At 60.6% G+C, this 27,377-nt stretch overlaps 1 protein-coding gene across 3 annotated transcripts in view; it reads right to left on the bottom strand.

Moving 5' to 3' along the window:
• Positions 1-3,366: 3,366 nt before the first annotated feature.
• CHST8 (carbohydrate sulfotransferase 8) overlaps positions 3,367-27,377 on the bottom strand; it is a 113,018-nt gene continuing 89,007 nt past the window's right edge. For all 3 annotated transcript variants that reach the window (XM_055145530.1, XM_055145528.1, XM_055145529.1), the window contains exons 3-4: positions 5,257-5,294; positions 3,367-4,708 (exon numbers count right to left, since the gene is read on the bottom strand). In XM_055145530.1, the coding sequence (XP_055001505.1) occupies positions 3,653-4,708; positions 5,257-5,294 (1,094 nt within the window). In that variant the 3' untranslated portion in view covers positions 3,367-3,652. The remainder of the gene's footprint in view (positions 4,709-5,256; positions 5,295-27,377) is intronic.

The raw sequence follows: 27,377 nt of genomic DNA, 5'->3' as shown, positions 1-27,377 counted from the left end.
AGACCCCAGAGCAGGGGGCTCACCTAGAGCTGTGGGACATCTGGGGTCTCCCGGGCAGGGAGGAGGGCAGGGCCTGGGAGCGAGGGGAAGCTGCGGTCCTGAGGCCCCAAGATGCTCGTGTCCCTTTACCCCCCCTCTGCCCCCCTCGCACACGCCAGGCAGCCCCGCCCAGAGCTGCAACTGAGGTTTCACTGCCACCCAGCGGCTCGGCTGGGCATAGCCAGGTCGCTGCTCAGGTGCTAGGATGTAGCGCCCTCTGGTGGCGAAGTGTTGTTTTACCAGGGCCGCCCACAAATGCAGAGGTGATGGGGGGAGGGGGGCGTCACCAGAACCAGGAGCGCCTTCCTGCCTGCTGCTTGGAAATGACCCAGCTCAAGGTCCCACAGCTGCGCACCTCTGGGTTAGTCTCTCTGAGGAGAGGCATCAGGCATGCGTGATTCAGATATGTGTGATTCAGGTGAACTCGACGCACTTCTAACCTCGGGGGCTTGACCTTTTCTGCACCGCCCCTCGCCCCTTCCCGGTCTCGCACCTTCAGAGGTGGGTGGTGGGACCCGGGCCTTCAGTTCCCAGAGTCCTGGCCACTTTGCTGTTTCCTGGGAGATGTAAACAGTCCCTGGGCAGCTAGAAGAGTCAAGGGCTGAGGAATCAATTGAGCAGCCCTGGGCAAGTGTGTGTACGTATGTGGTTGTGTATGAGTATGTGCACGTATTTGTGAACACGCGTGAGTATGTGTGTATGTATATACATGTGTGTGCACATATATGTGTGTGCATGTGAGTGTGTACACGTGTGAGCATGAGTGTATGCATGTGTGTGTGCATGCATGTGCGTGAGCACCGAGAGTGTATATGTGAGCATGTGAATGTGTGCATGGTGTGCACATGTATGAGCACGCATGCATATGAGTGAGCATATATGAGAACTTGAGAGTATGTGTGAGCATGTGTGTGTGCATGTATTTTTGAGTGTGCGTGTGAGCGTGTGTGAGCATGTGTGCATTGTGTGTGAGCACACGTGTGTGTGTATGTGGACTCTAGGCTCCTCAGTGCTAACCAATCCCATGGGCCCTTGGGGCCCTCCCTGCCTTTTTCCCTAGCCTGTTTCCCATCAGCCTGGGGCCCCAGCCCCTCTGAAACTGGGCCAGCAGGACTGCGCGGGGCCCATCACAAGGACCCCAATGGCCCTGGAAGGCCAGGAGAAGCACCAGCCTCAGGGCACCCCTGAGGCTCCTGTCCCCGCCAAGGGGGGCTCCAGGCAGCGGCACACTGCGGGGCTGGAGTGCCTGCTTCTCTCACGGACACTCCAGGGTCCTGGGCACACAGCCCTGGGGGTGTCTCTTCTCTGGAGCACTCGGAGAGCAGGATCCCACCAGAGGCCGGAGTGGGGGGCTTCACTGCATCCCCCCAGGAAGGCCCCCTGGAAGAAGCAGGGGGAGGCTGGGTGCTGCTCTCCCTTCCAGGGTCCCTGAACCCCCACTCCTCTGCAGACCACTCTCACAGTGGCTCCCTCTGAGCAGGTGGACGGTGGGCAGCACACGGTGCCCCAGTAGCCAGGATCACACATGCTCACAGTCACACAATCACATGCTTACACACTCACACATGCTTACATAACTCACACACAGTCATGAGTTTACAGTTACACTCACACATTCATACGTGTATACACACCCTCACACGGTCACACAATCACAACCACAGGCTGACACACATTCACACTCATGCTCACATATTCATATGCTACGCTTACACACTCACCCTTACACACATGGTAACACAACCACATGCCTACACACACTCAACATGCTTACACACAGGCCCACACGCATACATTCATAGGCTTAGTTACATACTCATGCTCGCCCATACACACTCACATGGTTATATAATCCAATCACATGCTTACACACTCACCACAAACTTACACACACTCACGTATACTTAGACAATTCACTCACTTCTACACACTGGCTCATACCTACCCATACTCACACACTTATACAGTCATACCCATGTGTTCAGACACACACATTCACACTCATGCTTACATTTGAATGCATATACACACAATCACACACACCCTTGACCTCAGGTCAAGGAATCTGCAGACAAAATAATGGACAGATTCTCCCCCCCACTGTCCCGTGCTGGTCCAAGCTCCAGAGCAAGGTGGGCCTGAGACTGGGCTGGGGGGTGTAGAAGGTAGAATTGGGGCCTCTGGCTCAGCTGCTTTGTCTCTGGGTGTCCCCCAGGAGAGACCGGTGGACAGGGGCTGGGAGCCGATGGGTCTGCTTCCTCTGACCTCACAGCACACACACTGCCACTCACACTGACGGGTCTCCCAGACATCCTGAGCACCCCGCTGAGCTTGTGGCCACAGGCCCCTGCATGTCACCCCAGCTGGGCGCCAAGTGTCTGTGCAGAGGGGGACACTGAGGGGACACAGAGGAGATACAGAGGGGGACACGGAGAAGACACAGAGGGACACAGATGGGGACACAGAGAGGACACAGTTGGGGCCACAGAGGGACACAAAGGGGCACAGGATAAGACACAGAGGGGGTACACAGATGGGGGCACAGAGGGGATACAGAGGGTATAGGGGATACAGAGGGACACAGAGGGAACAAGGGTAAGACAGCGTAAGACACAGAGGGGGGTAGAGAGAGGGGCACAGAGGGGGACACAGGAGGGACACAGCGGTACAGAGGGGGTCTCAGAGAACCATACAGAGGGAGCCTCGGGGCAACTGAGCAGGGACCCCAAGGGGACATGGGGGACAGGGACCCTGGCAGGCAGGGCCAGGCTGCACCCTCACTGCAGAGGAGCCCTGGACGGACACAGCGCCCAGATCCAACGAAGCTCCCGGAAGCGCCACAAGACCCACGCGTGGAGCTTGGGGGCACTCTCTGCATGTCCATGGGGGTCCTGTCCACTTCGGGTGCATGGCCCTCTCCCGCAGGGCTGCCTTGGGCTGTGTGTGTGTGTGTGTGTGTGTGTGTGTGTGTGTGTGTGGTTGGGGGGGAGGCGTGCAAACAGATGCGAAGTGATATCTCCATGGGAACTAAGAGCCTGTCTGGCCAGAGCTGAGAGGTCAAGCCAGTTCCCTCTTCCTTGGAAACGCCACCCCACGCAGACCCACCCACGGTGCCCTCAGGGCCCCATGACACCCCGAAACTGCTGGCTGGAGTGCTTCTGATCTAGCAGCCCGCCGGCCCTGCACATGCCTAGGAAGAAAGTTCTGGAAGGGCGGGGGTGGGGTCTCCAGGGTCTGAGTTCCGGATGTGGTAATGGAGCCCCCCACCCGAGCCCCCCGACCGCTCCCGCATGCACAGGCGTCTGGGGACAGTGGTGGCAGCGCAGCTCTGGAAACCCTGTGCTTTATTGGGAACCGGCCCGCTGCGCCCAGGGACCGCGGGGTTCGGGACAAGGCCAAAGCGAAGGGGCTGCGGGACCCCTGGAGGCGTCCTGGTGGGGGGAGAAGGGGGCGCTCAGGCTTCCAGGGGCCACCCTGACTCTCGGCTGAGCTGGCTGGGGGCCCCGGGAGCCTCCTGGCCCAGGGCTGGGACTCTGACACCCCCTCCCCCCCTCCAGCCGCCCCCACACGTCCATCCACTCCGCTGCCCCCGCAGCTGCGGTCCAGCAGCCGCTCAGTACAGGTCATCGAAGGGCTTGGAATAGTTGAACATGAGATAGTCCATGTAGTAGAAGTCGTAGGCGTGCTGGCGCTGCACAGCCGACAGCTGGGCGAAGTAGCGGCGCGCAATGGGCGCCGTGGTGCGCGCCTCCTGCGAGTGCCGGTCCTTGAAGCGCGGGAAGGTCAGGTTGGGCGGCGCGTGGATGAGGCGCAGGAAGAAGTTGGCGTCGTCCTCCATGCTCTCGAACTTGCCCACGAAGTCGTAGTCGATGAGGCAGGGGCTGCAGAGGCGGCCCACGTGGTCCCAGTGGATGTCCATGCCCACGGGCTGGTGCACGTCCAGCAGGTACTGCATGAATTCGGGGAAGCGCACGCCCTCGCCCGTGCGCAGGGCCTCCCGCGACGCGTTGGCGCGATAGCGCGCCAGGATGGCCTTGCCGAAGACCGGGTGGTAGTAGCTGTTGGGGTGCTCGAACTTGTCGCGGAAGGCCGACACGAGCCGCTCGAAGGGCTCGCGCACGAAGAGCATCTTGGTGTAGGTGCTGAGCCGGTGCAGGATGCCGTGGCGGCTGAAGGTGTCCAGCCGCCGTAGGGCGCCGCCGTAGTGCACCGTGTCGTGCTGGATGTCGGCCGTGGACGAGGCCAGCCCCGCCAGCACCATGAGCACCCGCTTCCAGTTGGAGCAGCCGGCCTTGGGCACCTCGCAGTACAGCACGCGGTGCTGGTCCTCCACGAAGATGCGCGACACGTGGCGGGGCGTGACGGCGCGGAGGCTGCTGCGCCCGCGGTACCTGGCGCACGCCTCCCGCATCAGCCGCTTGCGTTCCTGCTGGCTGCGCTGCAGGCGGGCCCAGGCCGAGCTGTTGGTCGGCGTGTCCCTAAGCAGCAGCTGCTGCCGGCGCTGTCGCAGGGAGCGCGGGTGGGCGCCCTGGGGACGCAGGAGGACTGGAGCCAGGTCAGGCCCCTGCGGGCCGAGGCTCCCCAGAGTCTCCCGGCTGGATATGTTTGGAGAGAATCTCTCTGAGGCTCTCCTCAAGTCTCCATCCTGGGGACTGCCTGGTGGGAGGTCCTGGGACAAGAAGAAATGCAGTTAGAGGGCGGATAGCACATCAGGGCGCGCGCGCACGCGCACACACACACACACACACAGACACAGAGACAGAGACAGAGAGACAGAGACACACATAGACAGAGTGGGGGCAGGCCACCACCCCCAGCCAGAATTCCTGCACCCTCTAAGGGTTTTTTTTTTTTTGAGTAACCACTGGGCAGTCACATGGCAACTTCCGCCGACCCCAGTTTGATCCCTGGCACTGCCTATGGTCCCCTGAGTACCATCCCAGTGGCTAGGAAGAGGCAGGTCCTGTCCCTCCGCATTCCCCCTCCCACAGCTGGCCAGACGCTCAGAGCCACAGGGTCCCACTGGCCACCAGATGGCGCAGGCCTCCCAGGAACCGCTGCTGAGCTGGGGCGGCAGGACCAGCGCTGAGTTTTGATAACCTCTGAGTCCCCCTTCCTGTGGCCCCAGAGCTCCAGGCCCCTGGAAGCCTGCCTTTCCCACAAGGACCCTTGCACAGTTTCCCCTCACACCCCCTGCTCGCCGGTCTCGGAACTTACCCGGGGCTGCTGCTGTGGCCGCAGGCTGAACTTCAGTCCTGGAAAGCAAACCGGGACACGTTAGCAGTGGCCGAGGGCCGGGAAAAAGCGGCAGGGGGCGGGGGTGGGGGTGGGGGTGGGGGAGAGAACCCAGCGTCACTCAAGGGTCCTTCAAGCGTACCCCCAAGGTACACGGAGGTTCACCAAAGATCCTGCTTGCCGAGCAGCAAAGTGAGGCCCCCTCTCACTGTCATTAAGTAATGGGAAAAGTGTCCCCATCCCCGCTGTGCTCCCACCTGCCCTGGCTCTGCGAGGTTGTGGCTTTCCACCGGGGAATGGAGCACGTTCCTTCTGCCATGCCAGGGCCCCCCACGGCCCCAGGCCATGGCTTGAAGGACGGGGGCACACCCCAAGCATGCGGGAGGGCCCAGCTGTATCCCTGGCCCAGTGGTCCCCTGAGCACCTCCAGGTGACCCTACTGGCCCCCAGCTTTGCTGAGCCCCAAGGCTGAGTCACTGGGCTGGTGTGTCTGGTATGGCCAAGCGTGTTCCCCCAACAGTGCCGGGGGTGGGGTGGGGGGGACCAAGGCTGTCCCCTGGGCCTGGCCCTGCACGCCCCAGGGCTTGTCCCACTCCTTTGCCCCACGAATGCAGATTTCTGCTCTGAAACGTGACCACAGTTGGTGACCACCCCAACACCAAGGGGCTCGATGGAGTTCCAGCAGGGCTGCTGAGGCCCCGTCTCTGCACCTTGCCGAGTCCTGGTGCTGCTGGGGTGGGGCGGGGCTCTGGAGGCATAACACACGCCCAGCTGGGTCCTCAGTGCCCAGGGCACTGCCAACATCTCCGTGAGTCACTTCTCCCACATCTGCATCTGGGAGCTCTGGGTGGGACCGCTGGGACTTTCTGGGGGCCCCCTAGTGGGAAAAAGGCCACACGGGGGGGGGGTGCCTTCCTGTGGTCACAAAACTAAGAAGGGCTGGGTGTGCCCTTCCCTGAGCAAGCAGGTGGCAGTGTCCACACATTCCTGGGTATGGCCAAGGCTCTGTGTGTGTGTGTGTGTGTGTGTGTGTGTGTGTGTGTGTGAGAGCCATGAGACAGCTTCTATACCCTTCCACCCTTCCACCAAGGGAGGGGATCCAGGCAAGCTGCACTCCCAAGGGATGTCTGATCTCTGACCTTTGAGAACTGAGTCCTTCCTCCGAGTTTCTCCCCACCCTTCTGCGTGCCACGCCCTGCCCTCCTGCTCATCCATGCCCCTCACTGCTACCCCTGCACCGGCTCTCCTTAATTATTATTTTTCTGGTGGCAGCAGCTGGTCTGTGGATTTACTTCCCCCCTATCCCCCAGCCTGGAGACGGGCGTCTGCTCCGCTTGTGAGTCCTGTCAGCTGTGTGTGGGGACAAGGGGGCTTATTCCTGTTCCTTTTCTGGAGCAAATGAGTCAGCCTGACGCAGCCCAGAGAACAGCCAAGGAGCCACTGAAACAGCAGCCTGCAGAGTGGGTGTGGTATGTGTGTGCTGTGTGTGTGTGTGTGCTGTGTGATATGTCCGTGTGCTGTGTATGTGCAGTGTGTGTGCGTGCACGCTATGTAGTATGTGTGTGTGGTATATATGGCATTTGGGTGGTGTATATGGGGTATATGTGGTGTGTTTGTGCTGTGTGGGGTACATGTGTGAGGCAAAAGTATTGTGTATGTATGTTGTGTGTGGGGTATATGTGGGAACGCATGGGGGTGTAGCGTGTGGTATATGTGGTGTGTATGAGTCGTGTGTGCAGGTTTGCTGTGTGTTGTGTGTGAGGTATATGTGGTATGTGTGTATATGACCATGTGCTTGGCCACTGTTCCACGCACCCTGAGTGCACATGAAGGGCTGAGCCTCGGGGTTTCCCAGGTCAGCCCCCGTAATGTGCCAGGCCTGTCACAGTGGGTCTCTGCTTGGCCATTTTTGCCTAGAGACCATATGGCTACGCCCCGCCATGCCCCCCCCCCCCAAATCTGGCACGTGGAGTCCAGTCCTCTGCCAGCTGTGCGCCCCCACCCAGACATAGGGCAGCCCCATCCCTCGCGGCCACTTTGGAAGAAGGGCAGAAAGTACCAGGCGAGCCCCTCGCGGGCCAGACCAGACCCTCTGCCTCCCCGGAGCCCGTCCCAGCTCCCTCCACCCCAGGCTGCAGTCAGGACCCTGGACAGCACCGCAAGGCCCAGGCAAGGGCAGTGAGGCGCCTTCTTGCAGGTGCTGACCCAGGGAGGCAAGAACCCAGCCTCTGGGGACTCAGAGGAAGGCGGCCCCAGCACCAGCCACTCCCACGCCCCCCGGCCCCAATAAAGACATAAATCTATTTAGGAACAGCAGCTCCCGGCAGTACCCAGGTCTCTGCAGCCTCCATCCCACACGCTGGCCCCCTCCCTGGCTCCCTCCTGCCTGAATGGTTGGAGAGCTTCAAGGTCAGCCCCGCAGAGCGCCCCGCCCCCGCCCCCGCCCGCGCCCGCGCCAGGCCCCAGTCACGCGCCCAGGTCCTCTGTTCCGCATGTAATGGGACCCATCTATAAGGCGTGCCAGCCCCCTGCGTGTAAGAAATAAACAGCCACTTTCTCTTCCTGGACAGATGACATTCGCCGTGCGGCAGAGATGCTGCAATCCAAGAAGAGTGAGCATTGGGGAGCGGAAACAAGGCGTGAGTTATGGGCACTGACAAGCGCTCTCCGCGCTGTGAACTCTTCATCGAGAAGCTTGGCTTCCGAGTGTGGGGCCCAGCTCCCTGGCGGGGAGGCAGGTGCGGGGGCGGCTGCGGGGGGGGGGCGGGGAAGGAAGGGTGGGGGCCAGCCCGAGGGGTGCAGCCTGCAAGCGAGCCGGACACAGCTGGGGAGTGAGCGTCCTGGGCACGTGGGAGGGTCTCTGCCCAGGCCTCTCTGCTACCTCCACCGCGCAGGCCCCCGTCCGAGATACTCAGTATAGACATGGCCTGAGACCCGCCCTTTGGTCAGGCTGTAGACAAGCTACAACACGCAGGGGTCACTGGGACCAAAGTCCCGGAGCAGGTGGACAATGGCTAACGAGGCCTGCCCCGCCCCCAGACCAATCCCATTGCAGGAGGTAGCTGTCACTCAAGCCCCAGCCAGGAGCTGGGGGGCGGGGCGCGAGTAGGGGACAGGATGGTCGGACAGCGGTGGGGGGACGGGGCTGTCCACCGGGATTCAGGCCCACAGCTGAACACAGGAGAGAAGGGAAGTGTCCTGAGAACCGTGGGGCGTGTGCCTGAACCCCAAGTCTGACGCAGGATCCTGGCTTACTGGCCCCTGCCCTGCTTGTTCGTGGCTGAGCCTGAATGCTAGACAGACCCTTTCATTTTGTGTCCCCAGCTCACACAGCCACATATGGTGCCCCCCACCCTGCCCTGGCGGTTCCAGGCTGTCCTGAGCTCAGCAAGGCTCCTTCTTTCCCCACTCCCCCTCTCCCAACTACGTGTGGGGGGTCCCGGGCCCCGCCGCTGGGAGGAGAGCTCCTGGCTGCTGGGCAGCGAGCCTGACCTCAGAAAGCAGCTGTCCCTGCCCTGCGGGGCCCACGGGGAAGCCTGGGTACGGGGGCTGGGCCCCACGCTGCGCAAGGCTGGTCGGCAGGCAAGAGGGTTCTCGGAAGTGCCTGCAGGGAAGAGCCCCACTTCTCAGGGAGCTGGGGCACTTCTAAACGGGTCCTGCAGAGGTGGAGAAGGGGATGTGACAGGCAGCAGGGGTCCTCAGAGAGTGAGGAGGCCCATCTCCCTCCCTCTGGGACTCCCCCGCACCCCCGGCCTGATTGGACAGGGCCCACCCGGTGGAGGAAGGTGGCTGTGGCTTGAGGTGCCCTGTCCTCCATGACCATCGCACCGGACACAGACCTTCCCAGCGGCATCACGCTTCCCTGCTGCTTGCCTGGACAAACGGGTGGCGCCCCCTTGTCACGCTGACCCACGAGAATGACCGTCTTGGAGGAAGAGTTTCAAGGACTGGGGGTTCAGCCAACACACAAACTCTCCCCCAGTTCCGGAGGCTAGACGTGGGAACAAGGGGCCACACTTCCTCCCAGCCTGTGTGTGTGGGGGGGCGGGGGTGTGGTGGGGGGCGTCCTTCCTGGCTCTGCCTGCTCTCGGGAGCCCACATTTCTCAGCTCATCGCCTGGGCACGGCCCCCCTCAGCCTGTCCTCCTGGTAGGTGGCCCCAGCCAGGCCGTCTCAGGGGCCTGCCCCTGCCAAGACCCCCTCCCTGGGGGCCCAGTCACAGGCCCCAGGTGTGGGAGGCGACATAAGTCTAGCAGTTTGGGAGTTACGGGTCCTTGAAGTTCAGCTGCATAGGTTACCCTCCCCGTCCCGGAGCTGACCCTGGCAGTGGGCAAGCCCAGCCCACCGCCCTCTAGGGACTCCTCCGGCCCGGGCACAGCATGTGGATAGGAGCCGCCCGGGATGGGACAGCACCTCTCTGGGGCTGGGGACCCTGAGGCCTGGCCTCCATGCTTTTCTGGGCGGCTCAAGTGTCCCTGGGCTTCCGACTCCCTTGCCTCACACGGGCAGACAGTTCACTGCGGCAGCTACTGGGCACATCTCAGTCTAAACACACCTGATGGCCAGTGGGCAGCCTGGGCTCGTCCCGGGGCCTCACGGTGTCACTTGTGTTTGCAGGAAAATGTGAAGAGGCTGGGGAGCAGCGGCCACCGCAGCTGGCCCCGCAGCCAGGGCCCAGGGCAGTCATGTGGTTGGTCCCAGGGCTCAGCGGCGGCCCTGCAGGGGTCAGGCTGGAGGCTGAGGGTGGCACCTTTGTGACAAGGGGTTTCTCCTCTTGCCTGGTAGAGGGGTGACACAGTGACGCGACCTTTGGCTCAGAGCAGACCCAGGTTGTCTGCCTCCTTCCCCTGGACACTCACAGTTGGGGTCTTTGACATGGGGTTGCAGAGAGAGAGAAAGAGAGAGAGAGAGAGAGAGAGAGAGAGAGAGAGAGAGAGAGAGAGAGAGAGAGCGCATAGCCAAGGGACCTTGACCGACTCCCTTGACCTTGTGGAACCTCCAGTTACTTGTCTGTGAAATGGGACGAACCCCCAGTTTGCAGGGTTGTGCTGATGAGTTGGGTGCAGGGTTGGCATGAGGACAGGATGCCGCCAGTTACAGCTGTAGCCACCCTATCTTGTTCCCGCCCTATCTTGAGGCCCCCTTGCTGGGAGGGGAGTCGGAACCTTCTCGTCTCGGGCCGATGGGCTCCTGACAGCGCGGGCTGCTTCTCGCTTTGTTTAGCGATTCCATTCCCGCGCGCCGTGATGAGGATCCGCAATTCAGGGGGCAGCTCCTTCCCTGTCAGCTCAGCCTGCGGTGAATTCCCCGGGGCCGTCAGCGGCGCGGAGCCGCCTGTCAGCGGAGCAGCCCCCAGTTAGCAGGCTGTGGACCCCACAGCTGCCCTGCCACTCCGCAGAGCCCGTCTGCCCATCACCGGGACGGGAGGAGCCCCCGCGTCGGCCCTCCCTGCAACAGGGGTCCCCGGTTCCGGCTGCCATGCTTTCGGGGCTGGGGCGACACCCACCCACTTGATTCGGGGGGCGAGAGGGTTTCTAGCGCCCAAGGCCGGGCACGTGCCCGTGTGCTGTGTGCTGGGGACTGGGGCCAGGCTGCATTCTCCACTGTGCCACACTGAGCTCCCAAGAGAGACATGATACAGGGAGCTACTGGCTCTCAGCAAATCCACAGCATCCCTGGGAGCTGTGCCCATGTGGAATGCTGGCAGCAGTGGACAGTGGCGTCAGTGCCAGGCTGAGCGCTGGTGGCCGTGTCTTAGTCACACTGGGATCTTGGCGGCCCACCCTTGGGGACTCGGGGCAGCTTGGGATGTGCACTGAAGTCTCCCATTGTGAATGGGCAGCAGGCTCTGGGGGCACGTGTGTGTGTGTGTGTGTGTGTGTGTGTGTGTATATGTGTGTATGTGGGGGGGATCTTGTACCAGGCCCTGAAGGTTGGCGGACCTCTGCTCTCGGCGGCCACCAGGTGAGCGTGTTTCTGCCCTGCCCATGCAGGATGTGCTAGTGGTTCCCTAAAGAGCCACCCAGGTACCTGGTCCTGCTTGTACCCTGCTGGGCTGCTCTGTCCTAGGAGAACTTCCAGGGACACTGCAGAGGGACTGGGACATGCCGGGACGGCAGCTCCACTCTCTCCACTGCCCCCTCCACTCTCTCCACAGGCCCAGGGGTCCCTGGCTGGCTGCCCTTCTCAGGGCTGGAGGCAGGAGGCACCCACCAGGTCCTGCCAGTCTCAGCTTCCCGAGGGCACTTCTGCTGCCTTCTGGCTGGTTGGCCTTGGGCACCATCCTGGACCCTGTTGTCTGGCCGTGGGCTGACCACAGCAGCTCTAGGCCAACTGGGGGCTCCCCTGACACCCCTCTCCTCCCACTGTTCATGCAACACCCACAGTTCCCTGTGGTCTCTCTGCAGCATCTGGTTTAGCAGAGGGGTACCCTGGGGGGGAGACAGGAGAAAGCATGGCTGAAAGTAGGGTGACGGCATGGACCCCGCCCCCAAAGAGCTGAACCTGGAAGATCTTTCTGGAGCAAACGGGAATGGCCCAGAGCAGAGGAGAAGGAAGAGGAGAGAGGGGGAGGGCTGCTCATATCCTGATGGGTGGGGAGCAGAGGGGCTGCACCTGAACTTCGGAAGGAAGAAGGGACGTGGGTGAGGAAAATTTCGAGAGGACCCTCCTACGTGTTTTCAAGGGAGGAGAATGTGAAGGGAGGAGAATGTGACAGGAGAGGACATCCCTTGGCTGAGATTGGCCACCCTGAGCCTCAATGGTAGACTTGGAAAGGCCTGCCCGCAGCGGACATTTTTTTTTCTTTTTGGATCACACCTGGTGATGCTCAGGGGTTAGTCCTGGCTCTGCACTCCGGTGCTTGGGGGAACCATACGGGATGCTGGGAATCGACCCCAAGTTGGCCGCGTGCAAGGCAAACACCCCACCCGCTGTGCTATCGCTCCAGCCCCACAGTGAACATTCTTGGGGAACAGAGCATCCCCCCAGCCTGCACAGGGCTGCCCGTGTCTGGGAGGCATGGACCCTCCCCATCCCCGTCAGAACACTGCTGAACACCCCTCCCAGGTCCGGGCACGGCCTCGAAAGACATGAACACGAGCACCGCTCAGAACTCTCACCGGGGCTCGGATCCACAGCAAGTCATGAGAGGCAGTGTTTGCAGGCGAGAGCCTGTCGGCCTGGTTCCCGGAAGGCACAGCCCATCTGCAGCTGAGCCTGGAAATGGCCCCCCTACCCCCCCACCTGGGTGTCTCAGGCAGAAAGTGGGCCCCAAGAAATGACGTTCCTAGTGCTTCTCTGCTGCCTTTGAAGTTCCACTTGTGGCTCTTCTGCAAAGGTGAGGGGCCACGGCCAGGGCCACAGCCGCTCCTCCACAGCGTGGGTTCCCCGGGACCCAGGGCCCTGTGAGCACCCCCGCAGGCAGGGACCGGGGCCTCTGCGGCACTGTTTATTCCCAGAAGCAAAAGCACTTGTGTCTTCTGCCTTTCATGCCTGGGTGCAGGGAGATGAGGGCTGTTGTGTGTGGAGGCATATATATCTGAATGTGTGCTCATGAATGTATGTACACACCTGTGCATGTATGTATATGCGCACATAAGTGCATGCACATGTGTGTATGTGTGCATACAGGTGCGTGTATGTGTGACTATGCATGTGTGTGTGTGCGCATGTGTGTGGTGTGGGCAGCGGGCTCCCTTAGAATGAATGACTCTCTCGCCGGCGGAGGGTGGTTCACCCACCGAGGCTTCTGCTGGATTAAACGTCGTTCCTTCTAATGGCTTGATTTATGTCTGGAGGCTTACAGCTCCAAACAAAATATTGTGATGACGGCCATAAATCACACCGGGGATGCGGACAGCGGCGACGAGCATGTTTTCTGTTTGTCAGGGAGGCGACTGCCGGGCGAGGGGCCGTTGCGGGGCAGCGTGTGCTGGACGGGAGTGCTGGGGAGGTGCCGGGTGGGGTGCAGGGCGGGGCTCACAGGAAGCTTGGGGTGCAGCAGCGCCATGAGCCGGTGCTTCCCGAGGAACCGGACGTCACCAGGCAGGCACCACTGGGGGAGGTCTGGGGGGCCACCGGGGGCTGGGCATCCTGAGAACATAGCCTTCAGCCTCCAGCCACCATCTGCCACATCCCCAGGGAACGGCACAGCGGGGCGGCCAGGTGCTGGGTGCAGGCACCCCTGGGACTCTGGGGCGACCCCCTTCCGGTGCTCAGGATGGCTTCTGGAGCATGCTGGACCGCTTCCAGTAGGCAGCCCTGATGGACCAGGAGTCAGCGGGCCTGCAGGGTGGCGCCCAGAGAAATGAGACCCACCGGGCTGTGGGCTGGTGCCCAGAGCTGGCCCATCTCAGATGACCAGCAGAGAGTGGCCCCTTCCACCTTGCCCTGCAGAGAATGGCTCAGGGCCGCATCCCCCAGCATGCCTCAGACGAGTGTAACCCCCCTGGCTGGGGGTGAGATGGCGGCCACGCCTGTCCTCAGCTGGTCGTGTCAGAGACCAGAGACCCTGTCACCCTGCCCGCGCGGGGCACGGCCCCGTGTGAGGCAGGAGGGGGCAGATGGCAGTAGCTGGCACAGCCATTCTCTGCAGCCCCACTACAGCCCAGTGGGTCCTGAGGGTACGAGCCTCCTCACTGGCAACTGCATCTGGCCCCTGGCAGGGGGCCATGGGAGGAGGCGGGACTGGTTCAGGTGGGGGGGCTGGTCTGTCCCCACCCCTCACCCACAGGGCACCTCCTGGGTGGAGCAGAGGGAAGGGATCTCAGAAGACCCCCAGGATGCAGCAGTTGGCCCGGCAGAGGCAGCTCAGGGATGCAGGGTGAGGCTGTGGCCCAGCTCAGGACACTGAAGGGTCTTGAGGACATTTAAGGTCCACATGCTGCACACGGGGCATTTTCCACATTAGTGGCCGGGGCATAAGCCATGGGGTAACATGCTTGGTGGCAAGTTAATGGCAACTGGTATGGTGTCCAGGGGGCAAAGGGTAGAATGAGGGAGAATGTGGGTGACATATGTGTGTGTGTGTGTGTGTGTGTGGTGATGGTGGATCAGTGGTGGTAGGGGGTCGTGGGTGATGGCGATTGGTAGCTATATGCGGGTGGGTGATGCGGGTGGTGGTAGGTGTAGTGGGTGATGTGGGTGGTCAGTGTACTGGGTGATGGTGGGAGGTGGGAGGTGGTAGTAGATAGTGGGCGGTGGTGAGATGGAGTTGGATGGGAGTGGATGGTGGGAGTGGTGGTGAATGGTGGGTGGGTGGGTGGACGGTTGTGGATGGAGGTGGGGATGGGGGTGGTGGATGTTGGGTCAGTGGGTGGTTGTCTAGAGCACGGCAGTGAAAGGACAGTTCTGGATCCAGAGGAAAGGATTGGACACAGAAGCCAGGCAAGGGCTGGGTGGGGAAGGGGGGCCACTGGAGGGCAGGGGAGCAGCGGGCAGGGAGTCCTGTGGCTGCAGGAGCCTCAGGCTCTGCCAGCCCAGAGCAGCCTGGCCCGTGCTCCACTGGGCAGAGACAGGAACTGGGGCCTCCCTGTCCTTGGTGTCTCTGAGGCCCAGGAGGGGACACAGGTGGCCACGGCCTGTGGGAATACAGCAGAGGCAATCCAGGGCCCAGCCCCAAGCCAGAGCTTCCCTCCCGGCTGGCCGCTTCCCTTCCCTGGGCCGGCAGCAAATCCCACGCTCCTCTGATTAAAGCAAGGGCACAGGGAGAAACACTGTTTGTTTGAAAGTCTGGCAAATTTTGATAATGAAACCTTTAGAACACAGAATATGGAAACCTTTCTAATTCCAGGCAGATAAGGAATAATGGTAACGTATTTCAACTTCAGAAGCAAGAAATAACCTTTTATCACCTAATTTAATAACGTTCCTGGGGAATATGTTAGGAGAATGTAAAATGCTCTTTCAATGATAAAATATGCTGTCGTGGATGGCAAGGATTTTAATTGCCACCATCAGAGTCCGAACACACTTCCACACCAGGGCTGACAGACACGGCTAATGGCACCGTGTCTGCCGGGGGCCTCCGAGGGTCGACCTGCTCCCGATGGGAGGCCGCCAAACCCGACAGCTGTTTGGGTCCGCTGCTCATCAACATCCACCGCCGTGCGAAGGAGGAATCGGTTCCGATATTAATATTAATCGCCCAACACATTAATATTAATCAGTTAATATATACTTCCCATGACGACAGGAGATAAAGGAATCTTATTATGTGGCGGATCAGGGAACACAGAACAGTGCAGCTGATTTCCCAGGACGCGTGACACGAGGGCGCCAAAGCCCCTTACGTGTGTGCCCACGTGGCAGGGCCCATCCGCTTCTCTGGGGATGGGGCGTTTCTCCCCGGTTGGCAGGAGACCTGACAGGGTGGCCCCTCACGGCCCAACCCCTCACCCCCACTTGGCTCTGGAGGTGTCCAAGGGGGCAGCAGATCGGTGGGCCGGCCCCAGCCCTGACCCCCACCTCCTGGTCCTGTGGAGGGGTACACTGAGTTTGCAGTTGTCCCCCTGGGATCTGGGGGGTAAGAGGGGCTCAAGAGACTTCCTGGCTCTCAGCCCTTCCTGTCCTGGCTAGAGGACCCAGGCTGCTGCTGACCCGGGTGGGTGCTGGCCGGAGGGACGTGCCGGGAGGGGTCAGCAGAGCCGTACCCTAGGGGTCCCCTTCCCTTTGGCTGGCAGACAGCCTCCCGCCACAGGCAAAGGCACAGCTGAGCACAATTAACATTTAAGCGCTAATTATTTTCCTTGGGTGTCTAAGTCTGAGGATCTTCCATTTGGGTCTAATTGGAAGAAAACGGTCACCGGTTACGGCACAGTGGGAGGGCGGTGCCTCGCTTCCTGCCCCAGCACCCAGCTTAGCACGCAGCAGCCTCTGGGTCCTCACACTGGCCCATGCCAGGAGGGGTGCGGTGGCCGGGCCACGGGCACCCTACCCTGCCCTGCCGGCCCCCACACCTGCTGGGAAGGCTCAGGGGCTGAGTTAACGACGCGCCTTTTCATCTTTTTCCCATTTTGTTCCATTTTCTGCAACAGCATCTGCTGCAAGCAAAGCAAGTGTAAGAGGCCACGGACTCGTGATTAAGACGAGTCTGATCACTCCTCTCGTGCTTGCTGATAATCTGAGCTCCTGATGAAGTCCGAGCATGGCAGGGACTGGGAGGGGGCGCTGGCACGGCCTCTCCCTCTCGGGGGCTTGCACACCAACCGCAGGGGCTCACAGGAGGACCTGCCACTGGACCCTGGCAAACACCTGCCACCCCGCATGGTACATGAGGAGTCGGGCACTGTTTGGGCACTCAGGGTGGGCATCGCCACGGCCCCCTGTGGCCTGTCGCACACCCAGTCCACCCGTGCCGAGTGTCTCTGTCTGCTCTGGTCCAGGCTGTGTTCAAACCCCACAGATACAGACATTTCTCTTCGTCCGGGGAACCTGGGGTGCCCCACCTGGGGGCGTGCACACCACACACCCGGGCAAACGCGACACTCAGGGCCGGTTGTGCCCCAAACACATCTGCCAGTGGGAGACAGCTGGAGAGGGGACATCAGTGTCCAGGAAAGAGACCAGAGGTTGGATCTAGCTAGCCGAGAGGGGGTGGAGGATGGGGAGCAGCCCCGGGACAGCACAGTGTGGGGCCCGGGAACCCACACTCCATTGCGCTGAGGTGCAGGACTCCCAGACTTGGGGGCCCTCCCTGCTCCCAAAGCAGTATCCTGATTTTGGAGTTTATGACTCCTAGTTCCCACAGACCGCTCCCTGGAGACGAGCATGTGCTCACTGCCCCCTTCCCGACCTGGAGGCTGTCAGGACTCAGCGTTCAGGGAGAAAAGCGATTTTCCCGAACCGCCTGGTGTCATGCTCTATGTCCACTTGGCATGCACGGGTGGCCTGGCCCTCCATCCCCATTACTCAGAACTAAAGAAGGGTGCTCATCATGGCTTGGAAGCCGGCCGCACATGCTGGGGGAAAAAGACAGCTCAGGTAGAGAAGGGAACACCAAGTAAAGGGTGTTTGGAGGACCCGCTCGGGTTGGGAGATGCGTGCTGAATGTAGACTACAGATCAAACATAATGGCCACTTAATGCCTCAGTTGCAAACCACAGTACCCAAAAGGAGAGAGAAAGCAAAAGGGAATGCCCTGCCACAGAGGCAGGGTGGGGTGGGGTGGTGGGACGGATGCTGGGACCATTGGTGGTGGAAAATGGGCACTGGTGGAGGGATGGGTACTCGATCATTGTATGACTGAAACACTAGCACAAAAGTTTGTAAGTCTATTACTGTAGACTGATTCACTAATAAAATTTTTTTTAAAAAAAGAGGGGGCTTATCCCAAGGGCAGCCTGCTGGCGTAGGGAGCGCCCGGAGAAAGTGCCCAGTGCCAGCTCAGGAGATGTGTGTGCCTTGGGTGAGGGCATGCCTCAGAGATCTGGTACCAATGCAGGAGCTCGCGGCCAGACCTCTGCTGCCAGGGGCCCTTTGGCTAAAAGCTCTATGGAGCAGAGTGTCCGTTTTGTGCACGGCAGCTCTGGATCTTATCTGGGCGGAGGGCGTGCGGGTAACGCCCTCCCATCCCATGATTGCTATGAACCACGTCACTGCAAACTCATACCTCTGGGTTGGGAGTCTTAGGAGGTGGCTCTCGCCATGTGAGTGTTGCTACCGATGCCATCTTCCACGCAGAAAGACAGGGTAGAGAGGGAAAATCCCTCCCCGGGCGGCACGGGGTTGTAGCACAGCTCACAGTCTAGATGCATTTCTGTAAGAAGCCGCTCTAGGTGCCAAAATGGGTTAGAAGACCTCTCGGGTCATAGTCTTTAGGAGCAGAGGGTCCCTTTGGCTAAAAGCGCTATGGGTGACCCCGACTACTTCCAGCTCAGGGAACCCCTTCTAGCCTGGCCTGGCTGTTGTGGACAGACCACACCCCTGCAGGGATTCCCTGAGGACAGGGTGGCCCATGCCCAGGAACGTGTTGACAGTGACCTCAGAGAACAGGGCGTCCCCACCCAACAGCTCGCTGTGGCCCATGACAAAGAATGGGCCATCGTGTAGCTGACAACACGGAGGCTCGTGAGCAGAATTAGTCTGGGATCTCCCGGACAGAAAATTCGACAGCAGCAAAATGAATCTCTCGCGCGGCCCCAAGACTGCTGGCGGCCAGTGGATGGCGGTGGGAAAGGGGGGGCGGGGGTGGTGGTGGAGTAAGCTGGGCCGGAGGGAACCTTCTAGGGTGAGGAGAGGTTGTCAATCTTGCTGGGGGTGAGGCTACGTATCTGTCACAACTCCCTCACAAGGGATGAGTTCTTCTGTCTGCAAGATATGCCTCAATTGCTTTGATGAAAACCGTGTCAACATGCTTTGGAACTCTCAGGAGCCACGAGGCAGCACGCTCGCTCCATCTTGCAGAGATCTTGCTTCTCTCCCTGAGCCTGCATGGCGGGTCCTGGAAGGAACAGGCTCTGGATTGAACGGGGAAAACAGAAGCGAGTACAACAGCACCAGCGCCGGTTAATACTCCTGGATCCAAAATAAAATAAAATAAAATAAAATAAAATACTCCGGGATCCTTGTGTCAGCAAAGCAATTTGGAAAAACGGCGTCCCCAGCACCCCCCGACGACCCCCCTTCCAGTCAGCCTTACACAAGCTGGGCGGCACGAAGGGCAGGGCGAGTGATGATGAGGTGGGGGGGTGGGGGCGGAAGTTGGGCGCCCGGGGTGCTTGGTGACACAGCTCACAGCCAGGTGTCCCCAGAGGGTCTCTGCTCCCTCTCCCAGGCAGAAAGTCACCTTGCTCAGAGCTCCTGGGGGGCTTATACCCAGTGACTGATTACTGCAACCCCAGATGAAGACTCAGCCATTTGTTAACAGGGAAGTGTTGGTGCCCGCCCGAGCTTCTGGGGTGGGTATAGATCTCAGTCAGCCTCCCCCTCCTCCCGTCCCTGCCTCTGTCCTTCCCCATAGGAATGAGCCCACAGACCCCTTCCCTTAGATGCCCCCTTGGAGTCTGCTCAGCAATTGGACGATGGTTGCCAGCACCCTAGATTTCACACGCAATGGTCAAATGCTGGCGTTGGTGTTGAGTCACTTGGTGACTGGCGAGCAAGGGGAAGCCCCGAGAAGAGAGCCACCCCCTCCCCCGCCCCAGCCAGAGGTGGCAATGCTGGGGCTGAAGCGGTGGCTGGCGGTGAGTGAGGCTGGCACTCGTGGGCAAGAGATGCACTGGCATGTGTCAGAGTCAGCAGAAGGCTAAGAGATAGTGCAGCGGGCAGCGCTGCAGAAAGGACCCGTCCCAGGGCCCCAGAGAGGGCAGCTTCTCAGCCATGCCCTCTCCGGGCCTGAGAGATGGACAGTGAGGAAAGAGACGGTGCCCGCAAGAAGAACCCAGCCTGGCTGGACAGCCTGGACTCAGGCATCCAGGAAGAGGGCACAGGCTGGACGTGGTGGTGTCATCGAGACGGGGGACATGTCGAACAATGATGCCTGGTGGCTCCAACAGGTCTGAGAAGCTCTGGGAAATGGGAGACAGGACACGGGGCCGGGCAGCAGAGGGGGACATCACGGGGTTCACAGGCCACCAAGCAGCAGTGACCCCAAGGGCTGGACCCACCAACTGCCTGGGGGGGTCCTCTACCTAAAGCCACAGCTGTGACTGGTGTGAGGGTCCCTGAGCTAGGAGGGGCCAGCGGGTCTCCCCTCAGACACGGCTGACTGTGGAGGCTGGCGTGGGGGTGGGTTCCGGGGTTGGGGTGGGGGACAACAGGACCCTGAAGGCCTGAAAGCCCCCAGGGAGCACCCAGCGTGTCCTACACGTCAGGACGTGGCTCAGAACAAAACAAGAGCAGGAAACAGCTCAGCCCACAAGGGGCTTCTGGACCCCCTCAACCCTGGGGCAGCCCTCAGAATGGGGGCCAGAGGGCAAGGGAACCACCTCCAGTGCTTGAGAAGAAGCCCCCTGCCCGATATCAGGGCAAAAGAGCAGACAGGTGCCCCCTGCTCCCCCCACGAAGCGACCTGGGGCATGTGTTTGGATAAGGGGAGCTTGGTGGGGGGCTGTTTCTCGAGTTCTGTCTCGCAGACCCCTGGGCTTGTGCACTGGGACGGAAGGTACAGCTGTGCCCACCTGGGCAGCAAGGGACGGTTGGGACCGGATGGCAACCCCTCTGGTTCATGCGGGGGTCACAGACCCCAGCCTCTGTGGGTTTTCGCCAGACTCGAGCTGCATCACCGGAAGTTGCAGGCATGGGAAGAACCCCGTGCTCTGGCTGGGTGTCTACGGAAGCCTTTGAAAACAGCCCCAACTCGGAGGTGCGGCGCAGATCAAAGACACGCAAAGGGGACTCTGAAGGGCAGAGACCAACAGCCAGCGGCAGCCTGCAAGGCACGGCGGGCGTGAGGCTGTGTGAGCTCTGTCCCCGCACCCCTACCTGCCACAGAGCAATCCCAGCGCTCTGCCGACGGGGATCCTGGTATGTTCTCTCAGGCCACTCCCGGGGAGCATCCTGACCCCCAAGCACGGAACCCCCCCACCCCCCTCACTCCCCGCCAGGGACAGAACACGCACGAGCCTGGGCGAGCTCCAGCCTTACATGTACGTGCCTCAGACAGGGCAGGAGTCGGGGCAGGGGGCGCTGGGTGGGGAATAAGGACAGAGAGGCATGGACGTGGTCCTGCGCCATCCAGCCTCCGGGCGATCATGAGCCCCGAGTGCCTGGGAAAGTCAGATGCATCCTGACCGGTGGCAGCAGAGTCGCCCCGCTGGACGCCCCAGCCCTCGCCGTCTCTCTGACAGACTGACCTCCTCCGAGCGCCACGTGACCGCCGGTCTGGAGAGTCAGCTCTTCCGCTGGCTGTCAGGGCTGGCGAGGCTGAGTGGGAACAGACAGCGGACGGCCGCGAGTCTGCTCGAAAGCAGCTCTGACGCCTCGCTCCTGTCACAGCTGTCTGGGCGCCTGATCGCCTCATTTCCCCGCGGAGCCCCGAGAGCCAGGCGCCGAGATAAACCCTGGGCACGGCCTGAGGCCACCGAGCAGGATCCCCCAAAGCGGGGAGCCCAAAGCCAAATTCCGGCTCGGACCTCAACAGGGGGTGAGGGGGGAGGATCGGGGGAGTGGGGTAAGCAGTAGGGCGGTGAACAATCAGGTGAGCAGATCCCAGGGGGGCTCGGTACCACCAAGATGGCCAGAGGAAAGTCTGGCGGGGGGATGCTCAGCTCATCAGAAGAAAGAAAGCTGTTTCAGGGGCCCAGGGAGACCCCACGGTTCTCCCACGCGACCCCGGGTTTAGCTCCAGGTCTCTGCTATTGCCCAGCGATCTTGCAGTATAAGGTGGGAAGTCTTTTATTTTTTATTTATTTAATTTTTTGCTTTCTGGGTCACACCCGGCGATGCACAGGGGTTACTCCTGGCTCTGCACTCAGGAATTAATCCTGGCGGTGCTTGGGGGTCCATATGGGATGCTGGAGATTGAACCCGGGTCGGCCGCGTGCAAGGCAAACACCCTCCCTGCTCCGGCCCCAAGATGGGAAGTCTTGCCAAATGGCATGGTGACCCCACAGGAGGGCCTGCCAGGACTAACCGGAGTGACCACCACCGAGTGTCCATTGCACTCACAGTGCCCCGAGCCCTCACTTTAGCAGCTCAGAGCCTTGGGCACCTTCCTCCAGGTCTAGAGGCTGGCACAGGAATAAGGGAAAGAGCAGGTGAGGCTCAGAGGCACAGCACGTGTCCTAGAGGCCCCGGATCCCACACCTGACACCCCCAAATAAGATAAGTCAGGGCCACTGTCCTGTGGTAGATCAATAAGGCCATGGACCTCCCGAACAGTTGAGCAAAGTATGGGATGTGGGGTGAACTGGGGGGACAGAGAGAGGAGCCGAGAGAGGAAATCCAGCATTCAAACCCATCCTCGAGGGGCCCAGAGAGATAGGACAGTGGACGTTTGCCTCGCATACAGCGAACCCAGGTTTGAGCCCTGCCATCCCATATGGTCCCCCGAGTACCTCCTGGTAAAATTCTCAAGTGCAGAGCCAGGAGTAACCCCTGAGCATTGCTGCAAGTGGTCCCCGATCCCACCCCTCCCCCCCAAAAAAAACCCAACAAAAATCATCCTTGAGAGTTTGCTGTGACACTGAGGTTTAACCCACCAATGCCAGAACATTTGGGGCCCAAGAGAGCACAGTGAGTAGGTGCTTGCTTGCCTTGTAAGCAGCACCTCACCTCAATCAACAGATGCACAGAATGAAGCTTTTTTTTTTTTTCGCTTTTTGGGTCACGCCTGGCAATGCACAAGGGTTACTTCTGGCTTTGCACTCAGGAATTACTCCTGACGGGGCTTGGGGGACCATATGGGATGCTGGGAATTGAACCCAGGTTGGCCGAGTGCAAGGCAAATGCCCTTTCTGCTGTACTATCGGTTCAGCCCTGGTTGTTGCTTTCTTTCACTTTTTGTTTTCCTCTTTCTTTTGGTTTTGGGCCACACCTAGTGATGCTCAGGGGTTACTCCTGACTCTGAACTCAGGGTTCAATCCTGGCAGTGCTCTGGGGACCATATGGGATGCTGGGGATCGAACCCGGGTTGGCTGCGTGCAAGGCAAACGCCCTCTCTGCTGTACCATCGCTCCAGCCCTGGACTGTTGCTTTCTGACAGGCAGCTGGAGCCTGGGGGTAAGGGAAGACAGACCCCACGTTCCACTCTTGTTTGGGGACCATACCTGGCATGGCTCATTGGCTACCCCTGGCTCAGGGCTTAGGGATTGCTCCCAGCAGTGCCAGGTGACCATGTGTCTGGATCTCCTGCATGGAAAGCCTGTGCCCATCCCACTAAAACGGTCTCCCATTTCCCACTCTTTTTTTTTAGGGGGGGGAGGGCATAACCAGCTGTGCTCAGGGCTTACTCCTGCCTCTGTGCTCAGGGATGACTCCAGGCAGGGCTGGGTATTGAACCGGGGTCAGCTGTGTGCAAGGTGAGTGACTCCCTTCTGCACTACGGTTCCAGCCCATGACTTGGCCGCTTTGTGGACTCCCCCATCCCCACCCCTCCCAACCGGCCAGTGATGACTGGGCACACAGTTCCGGAAACAGACCCGAGAATTTCTGAGCAGTCAGAGTCTGATATATTTATCCAGTAGAATGTTCTCGAGCGGCATGTCATATCCTCATCAAGAATGGGAAAGGGTAATTGGATTTAAATGTCAAGATGTTCCCAGCATTGGGCGGAAGGCACATATCTATTTTCTCAGCTACAGTTTTCCCCTCTCCTGGTCGCATGATAATAAAAACGGTGACCACTTGTTGCGGGGAGATGACAGGAGAAAATTCTCCAGGACCGGGAGATAAACAGGCACGCGGCCGTCTCGCGTGCACAAGAGACACAAGAAGAGCTGGGGAAGCCGGGTGCTGGGGAGGGCTGAGCTGGGCAGAGAAGAAAACGGGAGCTGGCTGGCTCTTGGGGACTGGCACCCACCCCGCATCCTCGGAGGAGAGGGGTGCAAGCACTGGTAGCTCAGGGGGGCTGCTCCCCGGAGCTTTGTCCCGGTTCAGATTTTGAAAAGCAGGTGGGGTCTCAGGGCAGGAGGTGTTGGCTGGTGCTCCCCTTTTTTCTCTGCGCTAGCCGTGGCCACAGCGAACTCTGAGCCAGCTGCCCAGGGCCATGGGGACACTCCTGAATGACTCTCCTGGACCTGGGTGTCGGTGAGATGACAAGCCACAGCCTTTCATGTCTGCTTGGGGACAGTGCCGGGGGCAACCCCTGGCTGCCGTGTGTGAGGTGGGGCAGGGGGTCTCTGCAGTGGGATCATCTCTTCCTGCATCGAGAGGGGCTCCCACACCACGGCCCCTCACGCTCACCTCCATGGGCGCTGGCCTCTGCACCTCACCTGAGCTCCAGCAGACACCCCGAGCACCTCACACGCTTCACGGGGGCTCCCCTTCTCTGCACAGGGGAGACGGGGCTCCTGACAAGGATGGGGTGCCCCTCTCCAGGAGAAGCAGGGGCCAGGGGAAAGTGGAGCCAGGGGCGGGGTGGGCGGCCCTGGGGAGGGTTGAACGCCCAAGGGAGGGCAGCATCCCGCCATGCTGACCGCCCGGTGAGGAGGCCACCCCACTGCACCCTGACCTGCTAAGCCAGCAGGGACCACCAAACTGCATGCCACCAGGCTGAGCCACTCCACTGTATCCCACCACGCCAAGTGCCCAGTGAGCCCACCCACTGCACCCCGCCGTGCTGAGCGTGTGGTGCGAGCAGGCCTCCCCCTCCTCTCATCCATGCCGTGCGTGGAGAGGGTCGGGGAGGCAGGCACTGGGCTGGACCAGTGGAGAGTGAGCGCCTGTGGGTCCCTGGGGGCTGCCCACAGGCCCTGGCTTTGGGGAGCCAGTCCAGTGCAGAAGCCGTCTCCTTAGTCACCCCTGGGGCTCCTTTCTCGCCTGGAAATGACATCGACACAGACAAGACGCAAAGCACGCACCTGAGTGCAGAGCCAGGGTGTCGCTCAGCTCGGCAGGGACCTGGCCGCTGTCTGCCCCAGAGGTCCCCCGACTGCTGGCTGGTCTGGGGTCCCCAGTCTGGGAGGGAACCTTGCCATGCCCCCCCCGGCTGCTGCCCTCCTACTGCCGGCTGATCTGGGGTCCCCAGCGGGTAGGGAGATGGAGCGGCCTGCCCCGGAGAGGGCAGGGCTGGGCTAAGGCCGCCGGAGGCTGAAGGGCAGGGAGCAGAGTTCATGCTGGTGGGGACCGTGCCCTCAAAACAGGCACCATTATGAAGAGAAGGTGGACATTGGGGGGGGGGGTGAGGGAGCCACGTCCCCAGGGAGGTGGAGCTGGAGAGCTGTGTGTGTGTGTGTGTGTTTGTGGGTATGTGTAAGTGTGTATATATGTATGCATGTGTGTGCATATGGGTGTACATGCATGTGTGCGTGCTTGTGGCTATGTGTGTGCTTGTGGTGGGTGTACCTGCATGTGTGCGTGCTTGTGGCTATGTGTGCACTTGTGGGTATTTGTAAGTATGTATATATGTGTGCATGTGTGTGTGCTTGTGGGTATGTGCAAGTGTGTATATATGTGTGCATATGTGTGTGCATGTGGGCGTACATGCATGTGTGCATGCATGTGGCTATGTGTGTGTACTTGTGGGTATTTGTGCATGTTAGTGTGTGTGTGTGCGCGCGCACGCGTGTGCGTGTGCGTGCACACAGAGAACAGGCACACGGGGCAGACACTAGAGTGACCCTCTGCTGCATCCCCATTGGACCTTTTAGGGGGCACATGGGCACCTTCCGTCTCCAGCCCGGGCTCCTGGTGTGCCAGGTGCTACGTGCCAGGCCTCGCTCCCCCTGGGCTGTCCTCAGCCAAGATGTTTCCAGGGCTGTCTCGGGCTCTGCCAACAGCTGGGGTTTTCTGATCCTCAGCCAGGCCCAGCACTGCCGGCTGCCAGCACGCTCGTGCCTTTACAGTCTGTCTGTGCCTCCCCTGGTCGCCCCCCCTCCCCCACCGGGAATGGGTGCTATAGGCTCGGGCCAGCCGACACAGAGAGACTGGACCCTTCTGACTCACTACGGGGGTTGTTTAGGGTGTCGGCTGCGGGGGGCTGGGGGGTGGCGGTGTATGACTATCTTCATCTCAACTCATGCTGCGGAGGATTCACCCACCCCTTTGCCCACCCTCAGGCCAGGAAGGTCTTCGATGGGATGTGGGAGGCCCAGGAAGGCAGGTGCCCACACCCACCAGCTTGGCTATGGGCACAGCCGGGAGCTAGAAGCCCAAGTTCTGGCCTTTATTCCTCCCTGCCTGGGTCCCCATCACTGTCTGCACCCAGGAAAGGAGCCTTGTTTGGGGAGCTGACAAGAGGAGAGACTATCTGCACCAGGCTGGGGGCGTAGCAAGGGGACCTCGGGCAATGGACATGGGGGCCTCACTGGAAGCTGCTGCTTGGGGTCCATGAGCCCCCGCAACCTGCTTCCCTCACTCCCTAGCTTGTGCCAAGAGGACATGCAAGGGCCCTGGGGTACCAATAAAAAGTAGCATTGCCAGAGGAAAAGCAGGAGAAAGGATGGAAAAGGGTCCCCAAGGGAGGCTGGGCATAGCCTTTCCCTGTGGGGTCCAGAGGGGTGCTGTGAAGGAACAGAGAACAGTATTTGGCCTGGGGGGGTACCTGGGAGCTTCAGGTGCCCCTGGATGCCCTACAGGCTCAGCAGGGGGCTGGTTCCCGGGAAGATCACGCGCACCCCCACCCTGAGGGGGGCGGCTGGAGACAGGCCCGGCTATGGTCAAACGACTAATCCGCCTCACAGAGTATCCAAACCCTCAGTCCAAACTCCACCCGGGCTCAGGCCGGCTCCTGGGGTGCTGCGAGTGGGATGCACTTGACTCCTCGGAGGAAGGACTTTCCCAGACATTCCCTCCTCCTAGGAGGGTCCTTAAAATCCAACTGTGACCCTAAGTTGGGGGCTGGAGCTATAGCACAGCAGGTAGGGTGTTTGCCTTGCACGCGGCCAACCCGGGTTCGATTCCCAGCATCCCATATGGTCCCCTGAACACCGCCAGGGGTAATTCCTGAGTGCAGAGCCAGGAGTAACCCCTGTGCATCGCCGGGTGTGACCCAAAAAGAAAAAAAAATCCAACTGTGACCCTAAGTATGCTTTCCCGGTGGCCAAGACCACTGGCCACAAACGGGGCCACTTTTGCTAAACCCCACATCACCGAATTGAGATGGCGTTGCGGCTTGGGGCCCTTCCAGGAATGGCACCACCCAGCAGGCTTTCCCCGCTCAGGCTAGCTGGGCCCTGCCCCGGGAAGGGGCCTGCTCCCCGCCTCTCCGGAGGGACCTTGCCTCGCCTGGCCTGCCTGTGCGTCCAGGAGCCCTCACTCTCGTCCCCTCTCCCTCGATGGCCCTCCTTTTGGACAAGCTCCTCAGAGTCCCCTCGGCTAAGGAGATGTCACCTGACTCAGGAGTAAAGGCTATAGGTGGCGACCAGAGCATCCCCCAAACACGGACCCCTCCCCGGGTGTGGTAGGAGCTTAGATGGAGCCAAACAAAGTTTTGGGTTTTTTTCCTTCTTTTTATAGGGGTAGGGTGGAGTTTGGGTCACACCTGGCCATGCTCAGGGCTCACAC

The sequence above is a fragment of the Sorex araneus genome, chromosome 8 (assembly GCF_027595985.1).
Source record: "Sorex araneus isolate mSorAra2 chromosome 8, mSorAra2.pri, whole genome shotgun sequence".
Classification (NCBI taxonomy): Eukaryota; Metazoa; Chordata; class Mammalia; order Eulipotyphla; family Soricidae; genus Sorex; species Sorex araneus.
This window is presented reverse-complemented; position numbering and strand designations above follow the sequence as displayed.